This window comes from Pelophylax lessonae, assembly GCF_965119305.1.
Source record: "Pelophylax lessonae genome assembly, chromosome: 4".
Classification (NCBI taxonomy): Eukaryota; Metazoa; Chordata; class Amphibia; order Anura; family Ranidae; genus Pelophylax; species Pelophylax lessonae.
The window spans coordinates 166,952,466-166,973,866 of record NC_138771.1 but is presented as its reverse complement, the minus strand read 5'-3'; the positions used below and the strand labels follow the sequence as shown (position 1 = coordinate 166,973,866).

At 41.0% G+C, this 21,401-nt stretch overlaps 1 protein-coding gene across 1 annotated transcript in view; it reads right to left on the bottom strand.

The window, feature by feature from the left end:
- LOC309553153 (store-operated calcium entry regulator STIMATE-like) overlaps positions 1-21,401 on the bottom strand; it is a 177,549-nt gene that overhangs the window by 19,460 nt on the left and 136,688 nt on the right. Inside the window, exons 5-6 of the mRNA XM_082254062.1 lie at positions 8,305-8,417; positions 4,058-4,141 (exon numbers count right to left, since the gene is read on the bottom strand). Of these exons, the coding sequence (XP_082110188.1) occupies positions 4,058-4,141; positions 8,305-8,417 (197 nt within the window). The remainder of the gene's footprint in view (positions 1-4,057; positions 4,142-8,304; positions 8,418-21,401) is intronic.

Below are 21,401 nucleotides of genomic sequence, written 5' to 3'. Positions count from 1 at the left end.
CAATAAACGTGGTTGTGATATGTGAACATCTTGTTTCCTTTCTGAAAGAGAAAACAAGATAGACTGGGGATGTCTTAAACCGTGTCTATGACATGCTAGACCTCTAAAGAGTGTCTATGACTCACTACATATTTCTATTGTGCCTCCACATGACATATGTCGGTGTGGGCGACAGGTTCATGTACCTGTCAGAGACAGATCTATGAATTTGGGGAAAGCACTGCATGTGATCAAGGTATTTATTCTGACACTCCATCCACAGTGCGGTTGAGCTACCTCTCCGCACAGACCGTGCAGTGAATATGAGTTTTGAAGCTGGGCAAGCAGAGCATGATGGGGATTCAGAGACACTAGATCCACAGCAGGCAGTATGGGGATCCATTGCCATCAGACAGCAGGGAGAGAGTGAAACTGACAAAGAAACTAGTCCCTTAGCATCCCTCTTTAGGTTCCACCCACTGTATGCATCCCAGGTTATTAATAACCAGTGACAGGTGGGAAAAGGGTCGGCGTCATGGCGAAACACTTACTACACAGCGTATCATAACAAGAACTTGGTCTGTGTCTGTACGCCAGCTTAGAGGTGGTCCTATTAATCCTCAGTTTGGTTATCTACTGGAGGCAATATGCTTGAAGTAATTGCAGCCATAGGGCCATTAGGTCACTATTGATATCTGCTGCACGTGTCAGAAAAAATCACAACCCTAGTGGAAGGGATTTTTAAATCTGATGCAAGACATTTTAAAAGGGACATTGCTACCAAAAAAGTCTTGTAAGTGCCTTACTGAATTCCCAACAGTGTTGCTAGAACATTGAAATTACCAGCAACCGCTGTTTTAAATGTCCATGGGAGAGAACTGACACACAAAGTGGATGAGCTGTGTGTACACGCTGCACATCTTAACGTCAGCTCTTCAGTTACATCAATGTGATCAATTGAACAACAATGAAAAATGCGATGCAATGAAACTCCCAAACTGCAGGAACACTGTGGTTCTGATAGGTCTTACTGTACTAATATACTGCTGTATTTAGGTTGAATGTTTCCGTGATATCAAGAGCTTCACATTACACCAGACTGAAAGCTAAACCCCACTCTACCTTTTAGAACTTCATTAGTAGATTTACTAACTACTGGAGGGGTTGACTTTGGCTCCAAATCCAGCAGAAGAAAAAGCCTCCTTTATAGCAGAAAGGGGCTTCGAGAGAGGTGTACAGCAATTATTTTGAAGTTTAAAAATGTTCACACTTTGGCAGTCATGTTATTTGAGGATATTGATGTTTTTGACAGGTTTAATTAGGATTTTGATTTACACATGTTCCTGAGAAAAGGCGAAATAAATTATTTGAACCACGGTACGCTTTTGTTGGTTGGACTTACTGCTTCACAAAGTACTGCTGCTTTAAAGTACAAATGTAGAAAAGACTACTTTGCTCAGTGAGTTGCATCATTGGGGCCTGCTATCTTGTAGAAAAACCTGTAGTGAATCTGCTCAAGTACAATTCTTCAAGGGTGTAGCAAATTTTTTAATGAAATTCAGTGCACCTGAACTTAGAGGCTAATCCCACTAAAGTCAATAGATGTACTCACATTGACTCTAGTTAAATTCTACCCATTCAAGAAAAAAAAAGCACGAGAACCTGGGCACAGTATTGGGGACATGGATTTTTTTTTTTTTACTATACATTTGGGAGAGGCTTTCATGTGACTTTGAGGGCAACATTGAAAATGCCTAAATCCTTTAAATAAAATAGTTGGTTATGCCTTAAAGCTGTACAAGGTGGTACAGGGCAGCATATTTTTCACAGACAGTCTCACAGAATATCCTGGCAGCACATGTTTGGCTGTGTATTTCATAATTTCATGCAGTGTGCTCTCAACAAAAAGCAGCTTGAAGTGCAGATGGTCAGTGACAAGTGGATGCTTCATTTTGAACACTAACAACAAATGGTCTATAACAAATGAGCTTTGAGTATTCCAAACCAACTTTAAAAAGGTCCTATCAACAACCTAAAAGGAAAATACAAAAAACACCAAAATACCACAGCTAAATCAAAAGCAAAGTCTTGCAGACCAAAAAAAAAAAAGAGTTGCTATTGATGGGCCGGAGACAGCAGCTCAAAGTGACTGCTGACCTGAAGTCAACCACGAAATAGAAGATTATAAAAGAGATGGGATATCTGCGCTCAGACAATTGAGTCGGAATCCCTGAAACAATTCGGTGGTCCATTTTGCTCCTCTTGGATTCATACATCGCTCTGATTTTATTGATCTCTGGTAAGCGCATTAGAGTGCACATCACAATTGGGTGCTGGCTTTCCTTTACCTGCACAATCTGGATCTGGGATCTTGCCCTTTTTTTTCCGTTTATGGACTCTATTTGGACTTTTATGGATGATTATATTTGTATATAGTGTCTGGCGCTACTACATTTCTTTATACGAAATAGAAGATTGATCGCTCAAACAGCTAGCAATCAGAATCAAAGTAAGTTTCCTAACTGACCCTAATCCCTCCCTATGAAATTTGTCAGCTTTCCCCAGAGCTTATTAAATATGGTAAAGCTTCACTTTGTAAAGAATACCCAATCAGGTGGAAGGAAAAAAAAAAAAAAGAAAAAAAGAAAAACAGCATTTTTGCTTGCACATGATCGGATGATGGAAATCAGCAGAGCTTTACCACATTTATCAATCTGTAGGGAAAATTAATACAATTGCGTTTGCAAAATACACCCTTCTTTTTATAGCGAGGTGGCTGGCTTAACCAAAAGCCCCCTTATTGGCACGTCTAAGCCTGCCCTTCATAGTTCCATGGTGTAAAAAAATTCTTCCTTGCAAATCTGCACACAAATTCACTGTGACCATGAACCTCGAATCTCCAGGATTTGCCTTTTGCTCATGGCAACTGCAAACTCAAACCTCATCCCTACTAATAACACTAAAGGCCCGTACACACGATACAAAAATCGGAAGGGAAATTTCGTCCGACAAACGATCTGACGATTTTCGGATTGTTTGTATAGTGCTTTCGACAGCCGATTACGGATTTTCGGACGACAAAAACTGGATGTGCAGGCTATAAAATTTTTATCGTACGTCAACACAACGTCCGATTTTTGTTTAATTAGTATAGTTTTCGTCTGAAAAAATCTTAAGAGCAAGACTAGGCATGCTCAGAGACGAAAGAACACATACAAAACAATCCAACATATGACATCACTTCTGAAGTTGAATTCTGTCGTACGGGAAAATTCGTATAAAAATAACCTCTTCACTTTCCACATGAGACTAGCATGCAACAAAAAACGGACGACAGATCGTTCGATAATCTGGTCGTGTGTACAGGGCTATAGATTATGAATAACACGTAGGTGACGAGGAAACTCAGTAGCACCCTTGTCACCTCCTCCCAAACTTCCCCCATCCTTCGCTACCCCAATCTCTCCGACTATCTCCAACTCTATTCACTTTTAGGCGATCCCTGAAAACTCTTTGCTTCAGAGATGCCTATTCTGCCTCCACCTAACCACTGTACTTTCATTTTCTTCATCAGTTTATCCCCCACAGTGATTACCTTTTGTATCACTTGACCCTCCCTTCTAGATTGTAAGCTGTAACGAGTACGGTCCCTTGATTTCTCCTGTACTGAATTGTATTGTAACTGTACTGTTTATCCTAGCTTTGTAAAACTCTGTATAAACAGTTGGCACTATATAAATCCTGTATAATATTACTAGATTAATGATCTCAGAACCCTTCAGGCTGTCCACGGTTTACAAAATGGCAAGCAGTCACCGGCAACATAATGTTATGTCTAAATGGGCAAAATGCTAACCATCACTTTTGATATATAAGATACTGGAAAAAAAACAGACAATGGATAATGACCATCACTACTAAGGTATAAATATGTGATGTAGTATGGTAAACAGAGTTCACTAATACATCATCTTTTGTGACTGGATAGACACTGTTCAAACGCTTTCCCATGGTAAAAAGCTTAGACAGAGTCCTCTAAATAAGGGCATTATTATGTAATTACAAGTACTGTACTCACATTGACTATAAAAGGCACCACCAGCATTACCAGGACGAGCTCCAGCTTGGGATCTGGAATGTAGTCCAGCAGAATTTTCTGAAGCTGCACAGAGAAAACACAAAGAGTGAGGGATATAGTCTGTACAAACAGACCTGTCACTTCAGAGCTTTCCCAGCCAGAGTCCAAACATAGTTATTGGAACGCTAAAATGGAGATACAATAACATATTACACAGTAGAATGGAGAATAAGGACACATTTACAGCAGATAATCAGGATCCCATATACACAAAGCCAGTTCATAGACATCTGCTGCACATTAGGATTTTAAGTGGCCCTGAGTGTCTTACATGTAGAACAACACATTATGCTCGGACTGATCTTTTATAAAACTGGAAAAATTTATTTACTAACAGGGGTGGGTCTACTGTCTATCCAGCACCACAGGGACCCATAGAGAACAAGACAATTTGGTTGAAATGTGGAGCCAGGTGGCCAGGATGAAGAAGAATACTTACAGACCAAATAAATAAAAAGTTCTGAGGCTTTTATGTAGTTACTAGGGGGATTCTTCAAAAATGAACTGTACAATAGTAAATGTGTCACATTACTTTCATTAGAGGAAGGGATGATGGCGCTCCCAAAACATTAACTACTGCACCCGTTGATAAGAGGAAGGGATTGCGGCACTCCCGAAACATTAACTACTGTACACTTTACACCTGAAATAATTCACTTCAACAGCATTATTTCCTTTCTTTTTTTTAACATAATGCTACAAAGAATGGATGATGGTACGGATGCAGTAATGTGGCACTGCTTTAAAATGTAAGTTTACCTTTTAAGAAAAAATGAAAAGGTGAATGAACACCCTACTCTCTCCCCTCCACCCCTGCTCTACTTACCTCTGTGGGTGATGCAGTTTTACACTCCACGCAGCTTGATGCAGTGGTTCCACGGGTTTAAAAACCTCACTCTTCTTTCTCTTCATTCCATAGGGATGCTGGGATTGATCAGAGTGGTCCTGATATGTCAGCTAGTATAGTATGTGATTGTAAAACTTTAAAACTGTATTACCCATGAAGGTAAGTGCATGGGAAATCATCTAGAGCCAATAACACGTTAGTTCACTTTTTCATAAAAAGGTAAACTACGTTTTTAAAAAAACAAATTATATATATATATCCATCCAATGGCTGCCACCGCGCACAAATAAGGGATAAAAAATGGGCCTGGGTGCACAGCAGAGACCACAGCGCATATAAACCAAAAAAGAGCACCGCTCATGGTTGAACGCACAATAACAGTTTAAATCAACCCTACAACGAGGCTCAAGCTCGTCTTCCTGAGGAAGGCGAGCCTGTGCCTCGTCGAAACTTGTTTAAAACAGTTATTGTGCAATCACCTTTCAAGACCCCTGAGTGCCGCTCTCTTTTTTATATATATATATATATATATATATACACACATACACAGTGCCTTGCAAAAGTATTCGGCCCCCTTGAACTTTGCGACCTTTTGCCACATTTCAGGCTTCAAACCTAAAGATATAAAACTGTAATTATTTGTGAAGATTCAACAACAAGTGGGACACAATCATGAAGTGGAACGAAATTTATTGGATATTTCAAACTTTGTTAACAAATAAAAAACTGAAAAATTGGGCGTGCAAAATTATTCAGCCCCTTTACTTTCAGTGCAGCAAACTCTCTCCAGAAGTTCAGTGAGGATCTCTGAATGATCCAATGTTGACCTAAATGACTAATGATGATAAATAGAATCCACCTGTGTGTAATCAAGTCTCTGTATAAATGCACCTGCACTGTGATAATCTCAGAGGTCTGTTTAAAGCGCAGAGAGCATCATGAACAACAAGGAACACACCAGGCAGGTCCGAGATACTGTTGTGGAGAAGTTTAAAGCCGGATTTGGATACAAAAAGAATTCCCAAGCTTTAAACATCCCAAGGAGCACTGTGCAAGCGATAATATTGAAATGGAAGGAGTATCAGACCACTGCAAATCTATGAAGACCTGGCCGTCCCTCTAAACTTTCAGCTCATACAAGGAGAAGACTGATCAGAGATGCAGCCAAGAGGCCCATGATCACTCTGGATGAACTGCAGAGATCTACAGCTGAGGTGGGAGACTCTGTCCATAGGACAACATACTGCACAAATCTGGCCTTTATGGAAGAGTGGCAAGAAGAAAGCCATTTCTTAAAGATATCCATAAAAAGTGTTGTTTAAGTTTGCCACAAGCCACCTGGGAGACACACCAAACATGTGGAAGAAGGTGCTCTGGTCAGATGAAACCAAAATCGAACTTTTTGGCAACAATGCAAAACGTAATGTTTGGTGTAAAAGCAACACAGCTCATCACCCTGAACACACCATCCCCACTGTCAAACATGGTGGTGGCAGCATCATGGTTTGGGCCTGCTTTTCTTCAGCAGGGACAGGGAAGATGGTTAAAATTGATGGGAAGATGGATGGAGCCAAATACAGGACCATTCTGGAAGAAAACCTGATGAAGTCTGCAAAAGACCTGAGACTGGGACGGAGATTTGTCTTCCAACAGGACAATGATCCAAAACATAAAGCAAAATCTACAATGGAATGGTTCACAAATAAACATATCCAGGTGTTAGAATGGCCAAGTCAAAGTCCAGACCTGAATCCAATCGAGAATCTGTGGAAAGAACTGAAAACTGCTGTTCACAAATGCTCTCCATCCAACCTCACTGAGCTCGAGCTGTTTTGCAAGGAGGAATGGGCAAAAATTTCAGTCTCTCGATGTGTAAAACTGATAGAGACATACCCCAAGCGACTTACAGCTGTAATCGCAGCAAAAGGTGGCGCTACAAAGTATTAACTTAAGGGGGCTGAATAATTTTGCACGCCCAATTTTTCAGTTTTTTATTTGTTAAAAAAGTTTGAAATAGCCAATAAATTTCGCTCCACTTCATGATTGTGTCCAACTTGTTGTTGATTCTTCACAAAAAATTACAGATTTATATCTTTATGTTTGAAGCCTGAAATGTGGCAAAAGGTCGAAAAGTTTAAGGGGGGCGAATACTTTCGCAAGGCACTGTATATGTATGTATGTATATATATATATATATATATATATATTTTTTTTTATAGTATGGAAGGATAACTACCGCTGTTGTCGTTTTTGTGGTTTATATTCGACTGGGAGATTTCCCATCACTTGCCATACCTAACGCAGCAAAAAGTGATTTTCTTAGAAATTAGGGGGGATTTTCCTATTCTGGAGAGAACAAGAAAATTTAGTATTTCTTATTGTACCAAGACAATAGTCATTAGGAAGGAGAGAGGGTGAATCTCCCAAAGGGAACAGCAATAAAAACCTGACCGTGGGTTTTAATTCTCCTCAATGTATGTATTTATAATAAAAAAAACACATATATATTTTAAAGTGAAAGTATTGTCAATTTTTATTAGGGACTACAGAAAGCGCATGCGCGAGAGACGCATCATCGCAGCAACCCCCACGCTTGCGCTGTACGCTAGTTCCTCATGGCTCCTTCCTGCTGCTGTTTCCCATCTCCCTTCAGCCCTCGCATTGGAACCTGGGAGTGATGTCCCATCACAGCCCAGGACTATCGGCGTTCGTATCATTGGATCGTAATCATGTGTAATAAACGTTTGTACTTTTGCAATCACCGCATAGACTTTATTGTGACCAGCACCACCTCTAGTTAATCCTGGGAGGACCTCATCAGCGCAAACAATTGCACCCAGGGTACCGAGCGCTGTCTTCCTTGTTAGTTTTAGTCCATTTTTTTTTTAAGCTATTTTAACTTCTTATTGTAATTTCTAATGTGACTTTCGCATTAAAAACAAATATATACACATACACATATACATACACCATCCATTAAAACATATTGCTACAGATTACAGAATTTGCATCAAGAAAAGCCAATGTGGAAGTCTACAGGAAACAAAGTAAAACCAGTGACAGAGCATAACCCTGTACACACTAGCAGTTATACGATGCCCAGTGACTGCTTAATGCTTATTTAATGGAAAGCAGGACTTTCTTTTAATAGCACCCAGTGATGAAAATGTGTTTATATATCTACATGGATTCACTGCTGGCTTAATCCTATAAAAAGAGAAGCGGTATATACATTTTACTATTTATAATTTATACTTCTGCACACTGTAGATCTAAAGGGAATGGAATAATGGCCATTAAACATAGATTTTTTTTTCCTTACTTAAAAGTCAATGTTTACCTTAGTCCATCCTGGGATGAGGAGAACGAGGCTTATTATGGTCTTCTCCACAACCATTATTAAGAGGTAAAGTATACATTGCCCAAACCATGCAGCTGCCTGTGGTGGGTCTCCTAGAAATGAAATGCATTTCAAATTAAAAAGAGAGAAAGTTATTTTAATACCATTGCTTTAATAATATTACACCACAACTGCAATGCAAGGGAGATCCAATCATTTGAACATATGAACTGTGACAAAGTGCCCTACCAAAAAAACTGATCATTGTTTGCAAAACTGATGGATTCTGAAAGTTCAGAAAGTGAACCTTCTGACAGGTTTTGATAATTCAATAAAAATGTTAAGGCTTATACACTCAGCATAATTATTTGAAAGTGATCTAACCCGAATTTACAATATTGTATAGGTTCATAAACAAGTAAGGATTCAAGTGATTGTAAAGCTTATTTTTTTTTATTTTAAGGATAACTGATTTTTTTTTTTATACTAAAAATAAAACACGTTATACTTACCAACTCTGTGCAAGGGTGTTGCACAGAGCAGCCCCGAGCCACCTCTTCTTCAGTCCTCCGCTGGTTCTGGAGGCCCCTCCTCTTCTCGGTGCGGCACCAAAGGCAGACGCTTCCTATGGTGGCACACGAACAGGCTCGATTCCAAGTGGGGCTGTGTGCATCTATTGACACACACAGCATTGCTCATCCCCAACCCCAGTTCTCTGCTTACAGGATTTGATTGACAGCAGCTAGCTCCCACTGCTGCCTCTGAGCAGAGAGAGAGGAGAAAGCGGCTGAAGATAGTCATGGTGTTGGCTAGGGATAGGTAAGTACACAGGGGGGGGCGATACAAATACAGGAAAATTTTTTACCTTTAACCCCTTCAATACCGAGTCATTGTAAAATGACGTCGGCAACATTCCTTTAGCAAACCGGGCGGGCGTCATATGATGGCGCCCGGATCTCCCCGCTACTGCGTGCCCCCGGGGGCGCGCATCGCAGTGATGGGGGGTGAGGCTCGTCCCTCGGACTGAGCCCAACCCAGATCAAGGTAAACAGCCAATGAAATTGGCTGTTTAACACGTGATCGGCTGTGTCAATCACAGCCGATCACATGAGCGGCTCCAGCGCGAGCCGCTCGTTCCTTTCTTAATGCGCGCCCCCTGGGGGCGCGCAGATCGGGGACGAGGCTCGTCCCTCGGACAGAGCCCATCCCCGATCTAGGTAAATGAAATTGGCTCTTTACCACGTGACCGGCTGTGTCCAATCACAGCCGGTCACAAATGTCATCAGAGAACACGGTAACTAGCTGTCACCGTGTTCTCCTCCCCCACACACTGATCCTGTGTGAGGAAGAGATTGTGGTAACAGCTAGTTACCAAGTACAGTGCACCCCAACCACACTGATTGCCCCCCTAATAAAAAGCACCTGTCACTAGCCCATCAAAGTACCCGAGTACCTGTCACCAGCCCATCAGGTACTCTGATGACAGGTACTCGGGTACTCTGATGGGCTGATGACAGGTACTCTGATGGGCTGGTGACAGGTACTCGGGTACTCTGATGATGGGTACTCGGGTACTCTGATGACAGGTACTCGGGTACTCTGATGACAGGTACTCGGGTACTCTGACAGGTACTCGGGTACTTTGAGTACCTGTCACCTACCCATCAGAGTACCCGAGTACCTGTCACCTACCCATCAGAGTACCCGAGTACCTTCCACCTGCTCATCAGAGTACCTGACACCTGAAGTACCCGAGTACTTGCCACCTGCTCATCAGTACCCATCACTACTCATCAGTACTCATCAGTACCCATCACCTATCAGTATCAGTACTGATCATCCGTACCCATCAGTACAGTATCAGTATCACCCATCAGTATCAGTACTACTCATCAGTACCTATCACCTGCCTGTCACCTGCCTATCGGAGTACTCGAGTACCTGCCACTTGCTCATCAGTACCAGAGTACCTGTCACCTGCCCAGCAAAGTACCCGAGTACCTGTCACCCTTCATACAGCCACCATGTCTAAGTCCAAAAAGGTTTATATACGTCCTCCGTTTAAACCTAAATACCGGTGTTATGGCAGCAGATAGCTGCCATAACCCTGGTATTTTTTTAAACGGTGGACGGTTGGCTTTCCGATAAGGGTGGTCCCAGCAGCAGATTTGCCGCGGGATCACCCTTCCGGGGTGGCGGAAGAGGTGCCCCCCCCCCTCCCGCCGCATTCTGGTCCTTTTACCCGCTTACCGGACCCGCCGGCAGCGGGGAAAACGATCCGGTCCCAGATCCTCACAAACAGGATGTCGAGTGAGGGCAAGCTTGCCCTCACTCGACTCTATGGTCTTGGAGGACCGGAGCTACGGCAAACGTCGTTGCCTAGCAACCAGTTTAAAGGTCCCTTTTTTTTTTTTTTCATTTTATTTAATTTTTATTTTTATTTTTTCTATCTTTTAGTGTACTTGTGAGATCTGAGGACTTTTTGACCCCAGATCTCACAAAAAAAGAGGTCCTGTCGTGCCTTTTTCTATTACAAGTAATGTTTACATTTCTTGTAATAGAAATAAAAATGATCATTTTTTTTTTAAAAAAACAGTGTAAAAATAAAAAATAAAATAAATAGTAAAAAAAAAAAAAAAAAAATTAAAGCGCCCTGTCCCCGCGAGCTTGCGCACAGAAGCGAACGCATACGGAAACCCCGCCCACATATGTAAACAGTGTTCAAACTACACATGTGAGGTATCGTCGCGATTGTTAGAGCAAGAGCAATAATTTGAGCCCTAGACCTCCTCTGTAACTCTAAGATAGCAACCTGTAGAAATTTTTAAAATGTCGCCTATGGGGATTTTTAAGTACCAAAGTTTGTCACCATTCTGTGAGCGTGCGCAATTTTGAAGCATGACATGTTGGGTATCTATTTACTCGGACTAACATTATCTTTCACATTATGGCAAACAATTGGGCTAACTTTACTGGTTTCTTATTTTTTAATTCAAAAAAGTGAATTTTTTCCCAAAAAATTGCGTTTGGAAGACCGCTGCGCAAATACCGTGTGATAAAAAATATTGCAATAATCTCCATTTTATTCTCTAGGGTCTCTGCTAAAAAATATATATAATGTTTTGGGGTTCCAAGTAGTTTTCTAGCAAAAACAACTGATTTTAACTTGTAAACACCAAATGTCAAAAATAGGCCTAGGCAAGTGGCTAGGATGCATGATGATGCTCCTTGGATGTTGGGCCCCTCTATATGGCTAGGCTGTGAAAAAGTCTCACACATGTGGTATTGCCATACTCAGGAGGAGTGGCAGAATGTATTTTGGGGTGTCATTTTTGCTATGTACATGCTATGTGTTAGGAATATCCTATAAATTGACAACTTTGTGTAAAAAAAAAAAAAGTTTATTTTTTTCCCACATTTTCCAAAAACTTGTGGAAAAAAATGACATGTTCAAAGGACCCATAATGCCTCATAGAATATACGTTGGAGTGTTTGCTTTCCAAAATGGGGTCATTTTGTGGACTTTTCCATTGTATTGGTGCTCTAGGGCCTTGAAAAGTGTGATAGGTAGTAAGAAAGTTTTATGTGTATTTATGCTCCTAAAACGCCTTATGGTGCTACTTGGACGTGGAGTCTCTTTTTGTGGCCAGGCTGTGTAAAAGTCTCACACATGTGGTATCCCCATACTCAGAAGGAGTAGCAGAATTCATTTTGGGGTGTCATTTTTGCTGTGTACATGCTATGTGTTAGAAATAGCTTATAAATTGACAACGTTTTGGGAATAAAAAGAAAAAAAAATTTTTTCTTCATTTTCCCAAGAATTGTGGGAAAAAATTATAACTTCAAAAAACTCACCATGTCTCTTACTAAATACCTTGGACTGTCTACTTTACAAAAAGGGGTCATTTGGGGGGTATTTGTACTGTCCTGACATTTCAGGGCCTCAAGAAAGGAGATAGGCCATCAGTACATCTGGTGTGATCAATTTTCAGTAATTGGTACCATAGCTTCTAGACTCAATAAACTTTCACACAGGCTAAATAATATACACTAATTTGGGTTAATTTTACCAGAGATATGTAGCAGTATAAATTTTGGCCCAAATGTATGAAGAAAAATTAATTTTTTGCAAAATTTTATAATAGAAACTAAAAAAAAGTGTTTTTTTTTTTTGCAAAATATTTGCTCTTTTTTTGCTTATATCACGAAAAAAAAAAAACCCCAGTTGTGATCAAATACCACCACAAGAAAGCTCTATGTGTGTGAAAAAAATGATAAAAATTTTGTTTGGTTAAAGTGTAGCATGACTGAGCAATTGTCATTCAAAGTGTGAGAGTGCTGAAAGCTGAAAATTGGTCTGGGCAGGAAGGGGGTATAACTGCTCTGTATGGAAGCAGTTAAAGTAAAAAGTGTCTATTCTTTAGAACCACTTTAAGTCACCGCTTTAGGTTTATTAATATTTGCACAGCCTGCATTAGATTTTCTCTAATATAAGGGAACTTTGGTATGAGCATATGAAGTCACACAACTCTGCGGAAGCTAGTGAAATCAATTAGGCCACGCCCTTCTAAGGAAGCTACTGCGAAAAGTGTTAGTTCACATGTGGCACCAATCGAGCTGGGCCTTCATCCATCCACTATCGTACCTGTGGGCTTTCATGGACTCTTTGCTTTGATAAGCCTGATTCATGCAGTTACAACTTGCGCCACCGTATATGTGTGAATGCACTGAAGACTTATGTGCTATTGCTGGAGCTGTTGTGGGCTATTGCTGGAACATTACCTACATTATATGCTCTATGATTGGAGACATGGTGGTTTGCCTGTACCGCATTGTAAACTATTAACAACCCAAGATACATGCATAGTCTTGCATTCAGCATTTGCTGTTGGCGAGACGGTAAGTGACTAACTTATCTTCACTGCTGGTACTGGATTTCACCAATTTACATATTTTAGTGATATCCTTTCTGAACAACCTATTCATATAGAGTGGCTTTGGAACACATTTTGGCATCTCCCAAGCTAGGAGGCCTGCAGTGTCCCCTTTATTATCCTCCGGCATGTACATATTAGCTACATACGCATGCTAAGGTGTAAAAGTTATACATATGAACCAAATCAATTAAACTTTGTCCTTGTTTATGATCCATCGCTCTATCGGGATATACAGTGGATTACAACTGATTAATACCAGCAAGTCATTTTTAATTTTCATACTCCTTTTGGATGCACTATATGTTTGGACATCAAGGCTATCTGAACTCTTGTGTTGGGTGTATTAGGATAGTTAGTGCAATTTGGCAGTAAAAGACAGTTGGAACTGTTCATATGAAGTATATGTAGCTACAAAGAAATATTTATTCTTAAATAATTTACTCTCAGGGTCCATTCCCACTAGCGCGACTTGTCAGGCGACTTGGTCGCCTGACAAGTCGCGGTGGGTCGCTCGCCATTGAATAGTACAGAACCCGTTCTAATATGAGCGACACAAGCCGCTCCGACTTAGAAAAAGGGTCCTGTACTACTTTGGGGCGACCTGGAGGCGACTTGCATTGACTTCAATTATATGAAGTCCGTGCAAGTTGCGCTGCACGCTGTGCATCGCGACTTCACAGGTCGCCCCACAAAATCCTGTCGCGGCAGTGTGAATGGGCTGTCAAGAGTAAAAAAAAAAAAAAAAGCTAAAAAAAACAAAATTATGTCTTGTGGTTACATGTGGTACAACAGGACCAGTACCTCATACATTCACTTGCTACATTATTAGGTACACCTGTTCAATTCCTTAACACAAATTCATCCCTTTATGACTACAGTCTATCCCTACTTCCAGCAGGATAATGCACCATGTCACACAGCTCAAATCCTCTCAAACTGGTTTCTTGAACATGACAATGAGTTCACTGTACTCCAATGGCCTCCACATCCTTTGGGATGTGGTGGAACAGGAGATTTGCATCATGGATGTGCAGCCGACAGATCTGCAGCAAGTGTGTGATGCTGTCATGTAAATATAAACCACAATCTCTGAAGAATGTTTCCAACACTTTGCTGAATCTATATCGCAAAGAATTAAGGCAGTTCTAAAGGCAAAAGGGGGTCCAACCGGTACTAGCAAGGTGTACCTAATAAAGTGTCTGGTAAGTGAATATATATATCTATACAAACACACACACTATAATATACACACGCACACACAGTCCGATCAAAAGAATTAAAGGAACACTTTAAAAACACATAAGATCTCAATGGGTAAAAATATGCTGGATATCTATACTGATATGGACCACATAATGGGCTGGGTAATGTGTTAGGAATGAAAGGATGACACATCGTTTGATGGAGATTAAAATTATCAACCTACAGAGGGCTGAATTCAAAGACTCCTGAAAATCAAAGTGGAAAAATTATGCCGCAGGCTAGTCCATTTTACTGAACTTTCATTGCAGCAACTCAAAATGGTCCTCAGCAGTTTGTATGGCCCCATGTGCTTGTATGAATGCCTGACAATGCCGACAATGTCAGGGCAGGCTCCTAATGAGACGACGGATGGTGTCCTGGTGTATTTCCTCCCAGATCTGGACCAGGGCATTACTGAGCTCCTGAACAGACTGAGGTGCAACCTGGCGGCATCGGCTGGACCGAAACATGATGTCCCAGAGGTTTTTATTTAGGTCAGACAGGCGTGGGGGCCATTCAGTGGTATCAATTCCTTCATCCTCCAGGAACTGGCTCCATACTCTCGCCACATGAGGCCAGGCATTGTCATGCACCAGGAGGAACCCAGGACCCACTGCTCCAGTGTAGGATCTGACAATGGGTTCAAGGGATGGCAGCCCGGGAGCCACTGTCTAGCCTGTAGAGGTCTGTGCATCCCTCCATGAATATGCCTCCCCAGACCATCACTGACCCACAACCAAACTGGTCATGCTGAACAATGTTACAGGCAGCATAACGTTCTCCATGGCTTCTCTAGACCCTTTCACGCTGTCACATCAGGGTGCTCAGGGTGAACCTGCTCTCATCTGTAAAAAAACACAGGGTGCCAGTGGCGGACCTGGCATTTCTGGTGTTCAATGACAAATGTCTATTGAGCTCCACGGTGCTGGGCAGTGAGCACAGGACCCACTAAAGGGTGTCGGGCAGTCAGGCCACCCTCATGAAGTCTACTTCTGTTTGGTCAGAGACATTCACACCAGTGGCCTGCTGGAGGTCATTTTGTAGGGCTCTGGCAGTGCTCGTCCTGTTCCTTCTTGCACAAAGTAGCAGATACCGGTCCTGCTGATGGGTTAAGGACCTTCTACAGCCATGTCCAGCCTTCCTAGAGTAACCGCCTGTCTCCTTGAATCTCCTCAATGCTCTTGCTGGGAGACAATGGCACTTATTGATGTGCAATCCTGGAGGAGTTGGACTGCCTGTGCAATCTCTATACGGTCCAGATATCGCCTCATGCTACCAGTAGTGTCACTGACCCTAGCCAAATGCAAAACTAGTGAAAAACAGTCAGAAAAGATAAGTAGGGAAAAAAAATATCAGTTGCCTCCACCTGTAAAACCATTCCTGTTTTGGAGGTTGTATCATTGTTGCCCATCTACTGCACCTGTTAAATCCATTAACACCAAAGCAGCTGAAACTGATTAACAACCCTCTCTGCAACTAAATTGACCAGATCAATACCCCAGAGTTTAATTGACTTGATGCTATACTCTGATTAAAAAGTGTTCCTTTCATTTTTTTTTTTTTTTTTTTGAGCAGTGTATATTCAGTATCTCACAAAAGTTTTCTTGTGCCAACACTGAAGAAATGACACTTTGCTACAATGTAAAGTGAAAACGTCCAAATTGGACCCAATTGGTCATTTTACCTCCCGTGTCATGTGACTCAGTGTTACAAGGTCTCAGGTGTGACTGGGGAGCATGCGTGTTAAATTTGGTGTTAATCACTCTCACTCTCTCATACCATACGTTGCACACTGCATCAAAATTGGTCTGCATGGCTTTCCTCCCAGAAGGAAGCCTCTTCTAAAGATGATGCACAAGAAAGCCCGCAAATAATTTGCTGAAGACAAGCAGACTAAGGACACGAATTACTGGAACCAAGTCCTGTGATACGGTGAGACCAAGATAAACTTAGTTGGTTCAGATGGTGTCCAGCGTGTGTGGCAGCAACCAGGTGAGGAGTACACAGACAAGTGTTTCTTGCCTACAGTCAAGCATGGTGGTGGGAGTGTCATGGTCTGGGGCTGCATGAGTGCTGCCAGCACTGGGGAGCTACAGTTCATTGAGGGAACCATGAATGACAACATGAACTGTGACATACTGAAGCAGAGCATGATCCCCTCACTTCAGAGACTGGGCCACAGGGCAGTATTCCAACATGATAACGACCCCAAACACACCTCCAAAACAACCACTGCCTTGCTAAAGAAGCTGAGGGTAAATGTGATGGACTGGCCAAGCATGTCTCCAGACCTAAACCCTATTGAGCATCTGTGGGACATCCTCAAAATGGAAGGTGGAGGAGCGCAAGGTCTCCAACATCCACCAGCTCTGCGAAGTCGTCATGGAGGTGTGGAAGAGGACTCCAGTGGCAACCTGTAAAAGCTCTTGTGAACTCCATACCCAAGAGGGTTAAGGCGGTGCTGGAAAATAACGGTGGCCACACAAAATTTTGACACTTTGGGCCCAATTTCGACATTTTCACTTAGGGGCGTACTCACTTTTGTAGCCAGCAGTTTAGACAATATTGGCTGTGTGTTGAGTTATTTTATTTTGAGGGGACAGCAAATTTACACTGTTATACAAGCTGTACACTCTCTACTTTACATTGTAGCAAAGTGTAATTTCTTCAGTGTTGTCACATGAAAATGTATAATAAAATATTTACAAAAATGTGAGGGTGAGATACAATATAAATATACAGTTAGTAAGAGAGAATAAATACATACCATAGAAAGTAGCAGCTTTTTTTGCTAAGATTAAATTAAAGGTGAAGGGTTATTCCACATTACTAATATGTATTTGTGCTTCCAAATGTAGTTATTTAAAAAAAAAAAAAAAAAAAAAAAAGTGTGTACATTCTCACTCTTCTACTCTGAATTATGTCTAAATTACAGGGCACTTAACCCCAATTCTGGTGTTTGTTACATCATCCTCTTAGGAAGAAGTCATGCCTCTTACTATAAAAACTGTAAATTATGCATGTCTCATAAATAATCATGTCAAGCAGAAATTCTCTAACAAATCCACTAAAACAAATAAAGGGGAATTTAAGCATGCAACGCTTGTTTTCAAGACAAATAAAGAAGAATAAGATGAATTACACATCAAGGACCAGTTTGTTATTGCTATGGGTGCCTGCTCTGCCCCCCTTTGATCTTTTCATTCACAGCACAATTACAGGTCCTCACACCTTCATAGATGTATTGAAGCTCTATATAAGATCAACTACCCATAACAACCAAAAACAAAATGTGAAAAGCCATTGTCTCTGCTGTCAAGAGATCACCTATCTGGCCACAGCTATGCAAGTGAAATGTAAACAACTTTGAGATCCCATGCATAGCGAATCATAATGAAAGACCTCAGTCACCCTCGTAAGGCCTCATGCACACTTGAGCTCAAAAACACCTGTTTTACAGGGGTTTGACTTTTTTTCTGCCTCTAAAAGCCCCTCCCTGTTAACCCATGTGTTCTTTACATTTACAGGAGCTTAGAAGAAGGGGACATTTAGAGGAAGAAAAAAAAAAAAAAAAAACATCATTTGCATGTTCAGAATGGGAGCATTGGGGTTGAAAAAAAAAGTGGGTAAACTCTAGGAGCTTTAATGTAGAGATCGACCGATTATCGGCAAAGCCGATATATCGAGGGACGATATGCACTTTCCCCCGATATATCGGAATCGGCCACCAAGGTGACCGATATTGCCAATATTTCAGGAAAGTGCATGTACCGGAGTGATGCCTGCAGCTAGAGGCATCACCCCGATACCGGCGTCCATAGCCGATGGTCGACTGTCTTGTAATGAGAACCGATGCGGCTGAGAAGCCGCTTGGCTGTCATTACAAGGAGTGGGAGGGGACGCTACCCCCCCTCTCGCCACCTTCCGTGGCTCATCCAGATCTCCCATCCCACCGGGAGAACCGATGCGGCTGAGAAGCCGCTTGGCTGTCATTACAAGGAGCGGGAGGGGACGCTACCCCCCCCTCTCGCCACCTTCCGTGACTCGTCCAGATCTCCCATCCCACGGGAGACCCGGGCAACCAGCCTGCACGGCCGCCGAAGGGAAGACCCGATCAAAGCCGCATTCGGCTCTGATCGGGTCTCCATGCAAAAACCCAGGGGTACTGTCTGGCGCCAGATTAAAAAAAATGACAGCATTCAAAACAGCCAAACTTGGCGTTTTGAATGCTTTTAAGTTCAGAGGAGGGGTTTGGGGTATTTTAGACCCCCAGATCCCTCCACAAGAGTACCTGTAAAGTAAAAAAAAATAAAAATAAAAATTTTTTTAAATGTACAAAAATATCGGCCGATACTTTTCATTGGCAATGAAAAACCGATATCGGTGGATCACTACGTTAATGCTCCTTAATACATTCTAATGGCCAGAATAGATTAATAGTATAATACATTAATGCCAAACACAGGAATGCGCATAAACGCAGAAAAACAACTTTGAACCAGGTTTTTTCTGCTGCTTTTCTCCTGCAAGGAGAAAAGGAATCAAAAGAATACAGCATGCATGTGGCCTAAAAGTACATACTTCTCTTTTAATTAATTTGTTTGAAAATGGTGCTGAAAAGGCAGACACTCCTTTAACAATATCAATAAAGAAACTGTAACATACAGTGCTGTAATAAACAATTTTTAACTTGTCATTTAGGCCTCATGCACACAGAACGTTTTTACAGATGCTGTTTTTGGCGTCAGACGTTTTCTTTTCTACAGCCAGTAAACTTTCCAGCATGTTATCCTATGTGTCCATCCACTGAAAAAAGCTAAAAACACTACAGCTGAAAAAAAAGCTAAAAAAAAAAGCTAAAAAAAAAAAAAATACAGCTGAAAAAAGCTAAAAAAAACGCTACTGCAAAAAAGCTGGAAAAACACCTACAGCTACAGCTTTCTACTGGCGTTTTTATAACATCCGGTGTGCATGAGGCCTAAATCTGAAGTGATTGAACTATGGACTAATCAGGTGGTGTCCTGTTTGAAAATCTGTTTAGGTACATGGGGGAGCGAAAGCAAAATTAAATGGTTGCATGCAATTTGGCCCTTCTCCAATCCTCCAACTTATGGCTGGCCTCATTTCTTTCCACAGACTGCAATATCTTGGTATGACCTTCCCTTTTCTCTCCATTAACCTGTGCAATTTTATCATTAAGGATAACAAAGCTAATAAAATATAAACCTATAGATTGACAGAAGTTGAAAGCTGGGTGAACAGCGGTAAGAAATTAGTTTCAAGTAAGATCAAAGACCACTTCTGACAATGATATTGATTTAGCAGTCTACTGAGAGTATTTTCATCATTTGCCTACACAACTGCTTTAACAAAATACACCTGAATATGACCAATATGCCCCAGCATTACTTCAAAGCACCTCTCAAGCTGAAAAAGTATGGTAATCTATGTTGCAAATAAAAACTAGATGAAATAATTTACCAGCACTTGTGCAACAAATTAATAAACAAAATATTGAAAAAAAAAATAGTAAAAAGATTGTGAAAAACTAAAAAAAAAAAAAAAAAAAAAAAAAAAAAAAGAAGAAGAATTGCTTGTCATCAGACTTAACCAAGTCCAAACTTATACAAAGTCCCAATAGGTTAACAACCCTGAGGATCCTGACCGTGCTCTTTAACACCCAAATTTATTACTGTGTATTAGAAATAAATAAAATCATCAACAAAAAAAAAAAGTCCATATAATACGACATGATACAACATGAATAAAGTGCTCAGGGATAGAAATAGCAACAAAAATTAGAGTGACAACTTTCTGTGACACCACTACTTTTTTATTTTTATGAACACGTTTTTTCGTTTTTTTTTTCCCATATAAAAAAGGGGAACCATCTGGTTTATCAAATTATAAAATTCAATACATACACAATACTTCCCCTTTCCCATTCCTTCCCACCTCCCTCTTTTTCCTCATCCCTCCCAAGTGCCACTTCCCTCACTCTTCCACATCTCCTCCTCCCCTTTACACTATCCATTTCTCTGAATATTTCGTAGTTTTCTTGAGCTCTATCTTTCCCATATATTGTTACATTTTTCGACTTTACGCTCTTCTCTCCTTCACAGATATTCCATTTTGAATATATACTCTATTCTTTCATACCACTCTGTTATAGACTCGTAATAATTTTTTTGGGATTGCCATTTATCGAATGTGGAACCAAAGTTCTCTTATATTGTTTTGGTGTACTTTTTGCATTGTGAAATAAACATGCCCTGGGCCGTTTAGTACCTCTTCTCCAGTAATCTCCTTAATATAATATTGTATCTCTTAATTTTTATACACTCCCACCAAATATGTGCCATGGTACTGTTCTGATTACATCCTCTCCAACATAGGCCGGAGGTGCTTTGTTGGTATTTTTGGGCTTTCTCGGGTGTTATATATCACCTTCCTAGGCATTTGTAGTTAGTTTCTATTGTATTTATATCAGTAGCATACCCATGTGCCGATCTCAGCATGTTTGATACTTGTTGCTCGCCTATCCTAATGCCCAACTCCTCTTCCCATTTCTTGATGTATGTGGGCCTTTCCAGTCCTCCCCCACCATTTCCGTGAGTTTTCTATATATTCGAGATGTTCCATATTTTATCATTTCTGTGCATTACATAGTCGTTCAATTGGGTTTAAATTCTCCTCTGACTGAATTGGTTGTGATAGTGTTCTCACAAAGTGTTTTAATTGTAAATAACTCCATTTGTTTACCTTGTCAGTCCACCTCTGTGCTTTAATTCCTGAAATGATTGTATTTTTCCATCCCTTGCTATATCCTTTAGTTGTGTGTTTCCTAACCCGTTCCCAAAAAAAAAAATCCCCTATGCCTGGTAAAAAAAAAATTGTCCCTGTTAGTGCAATTAGTGG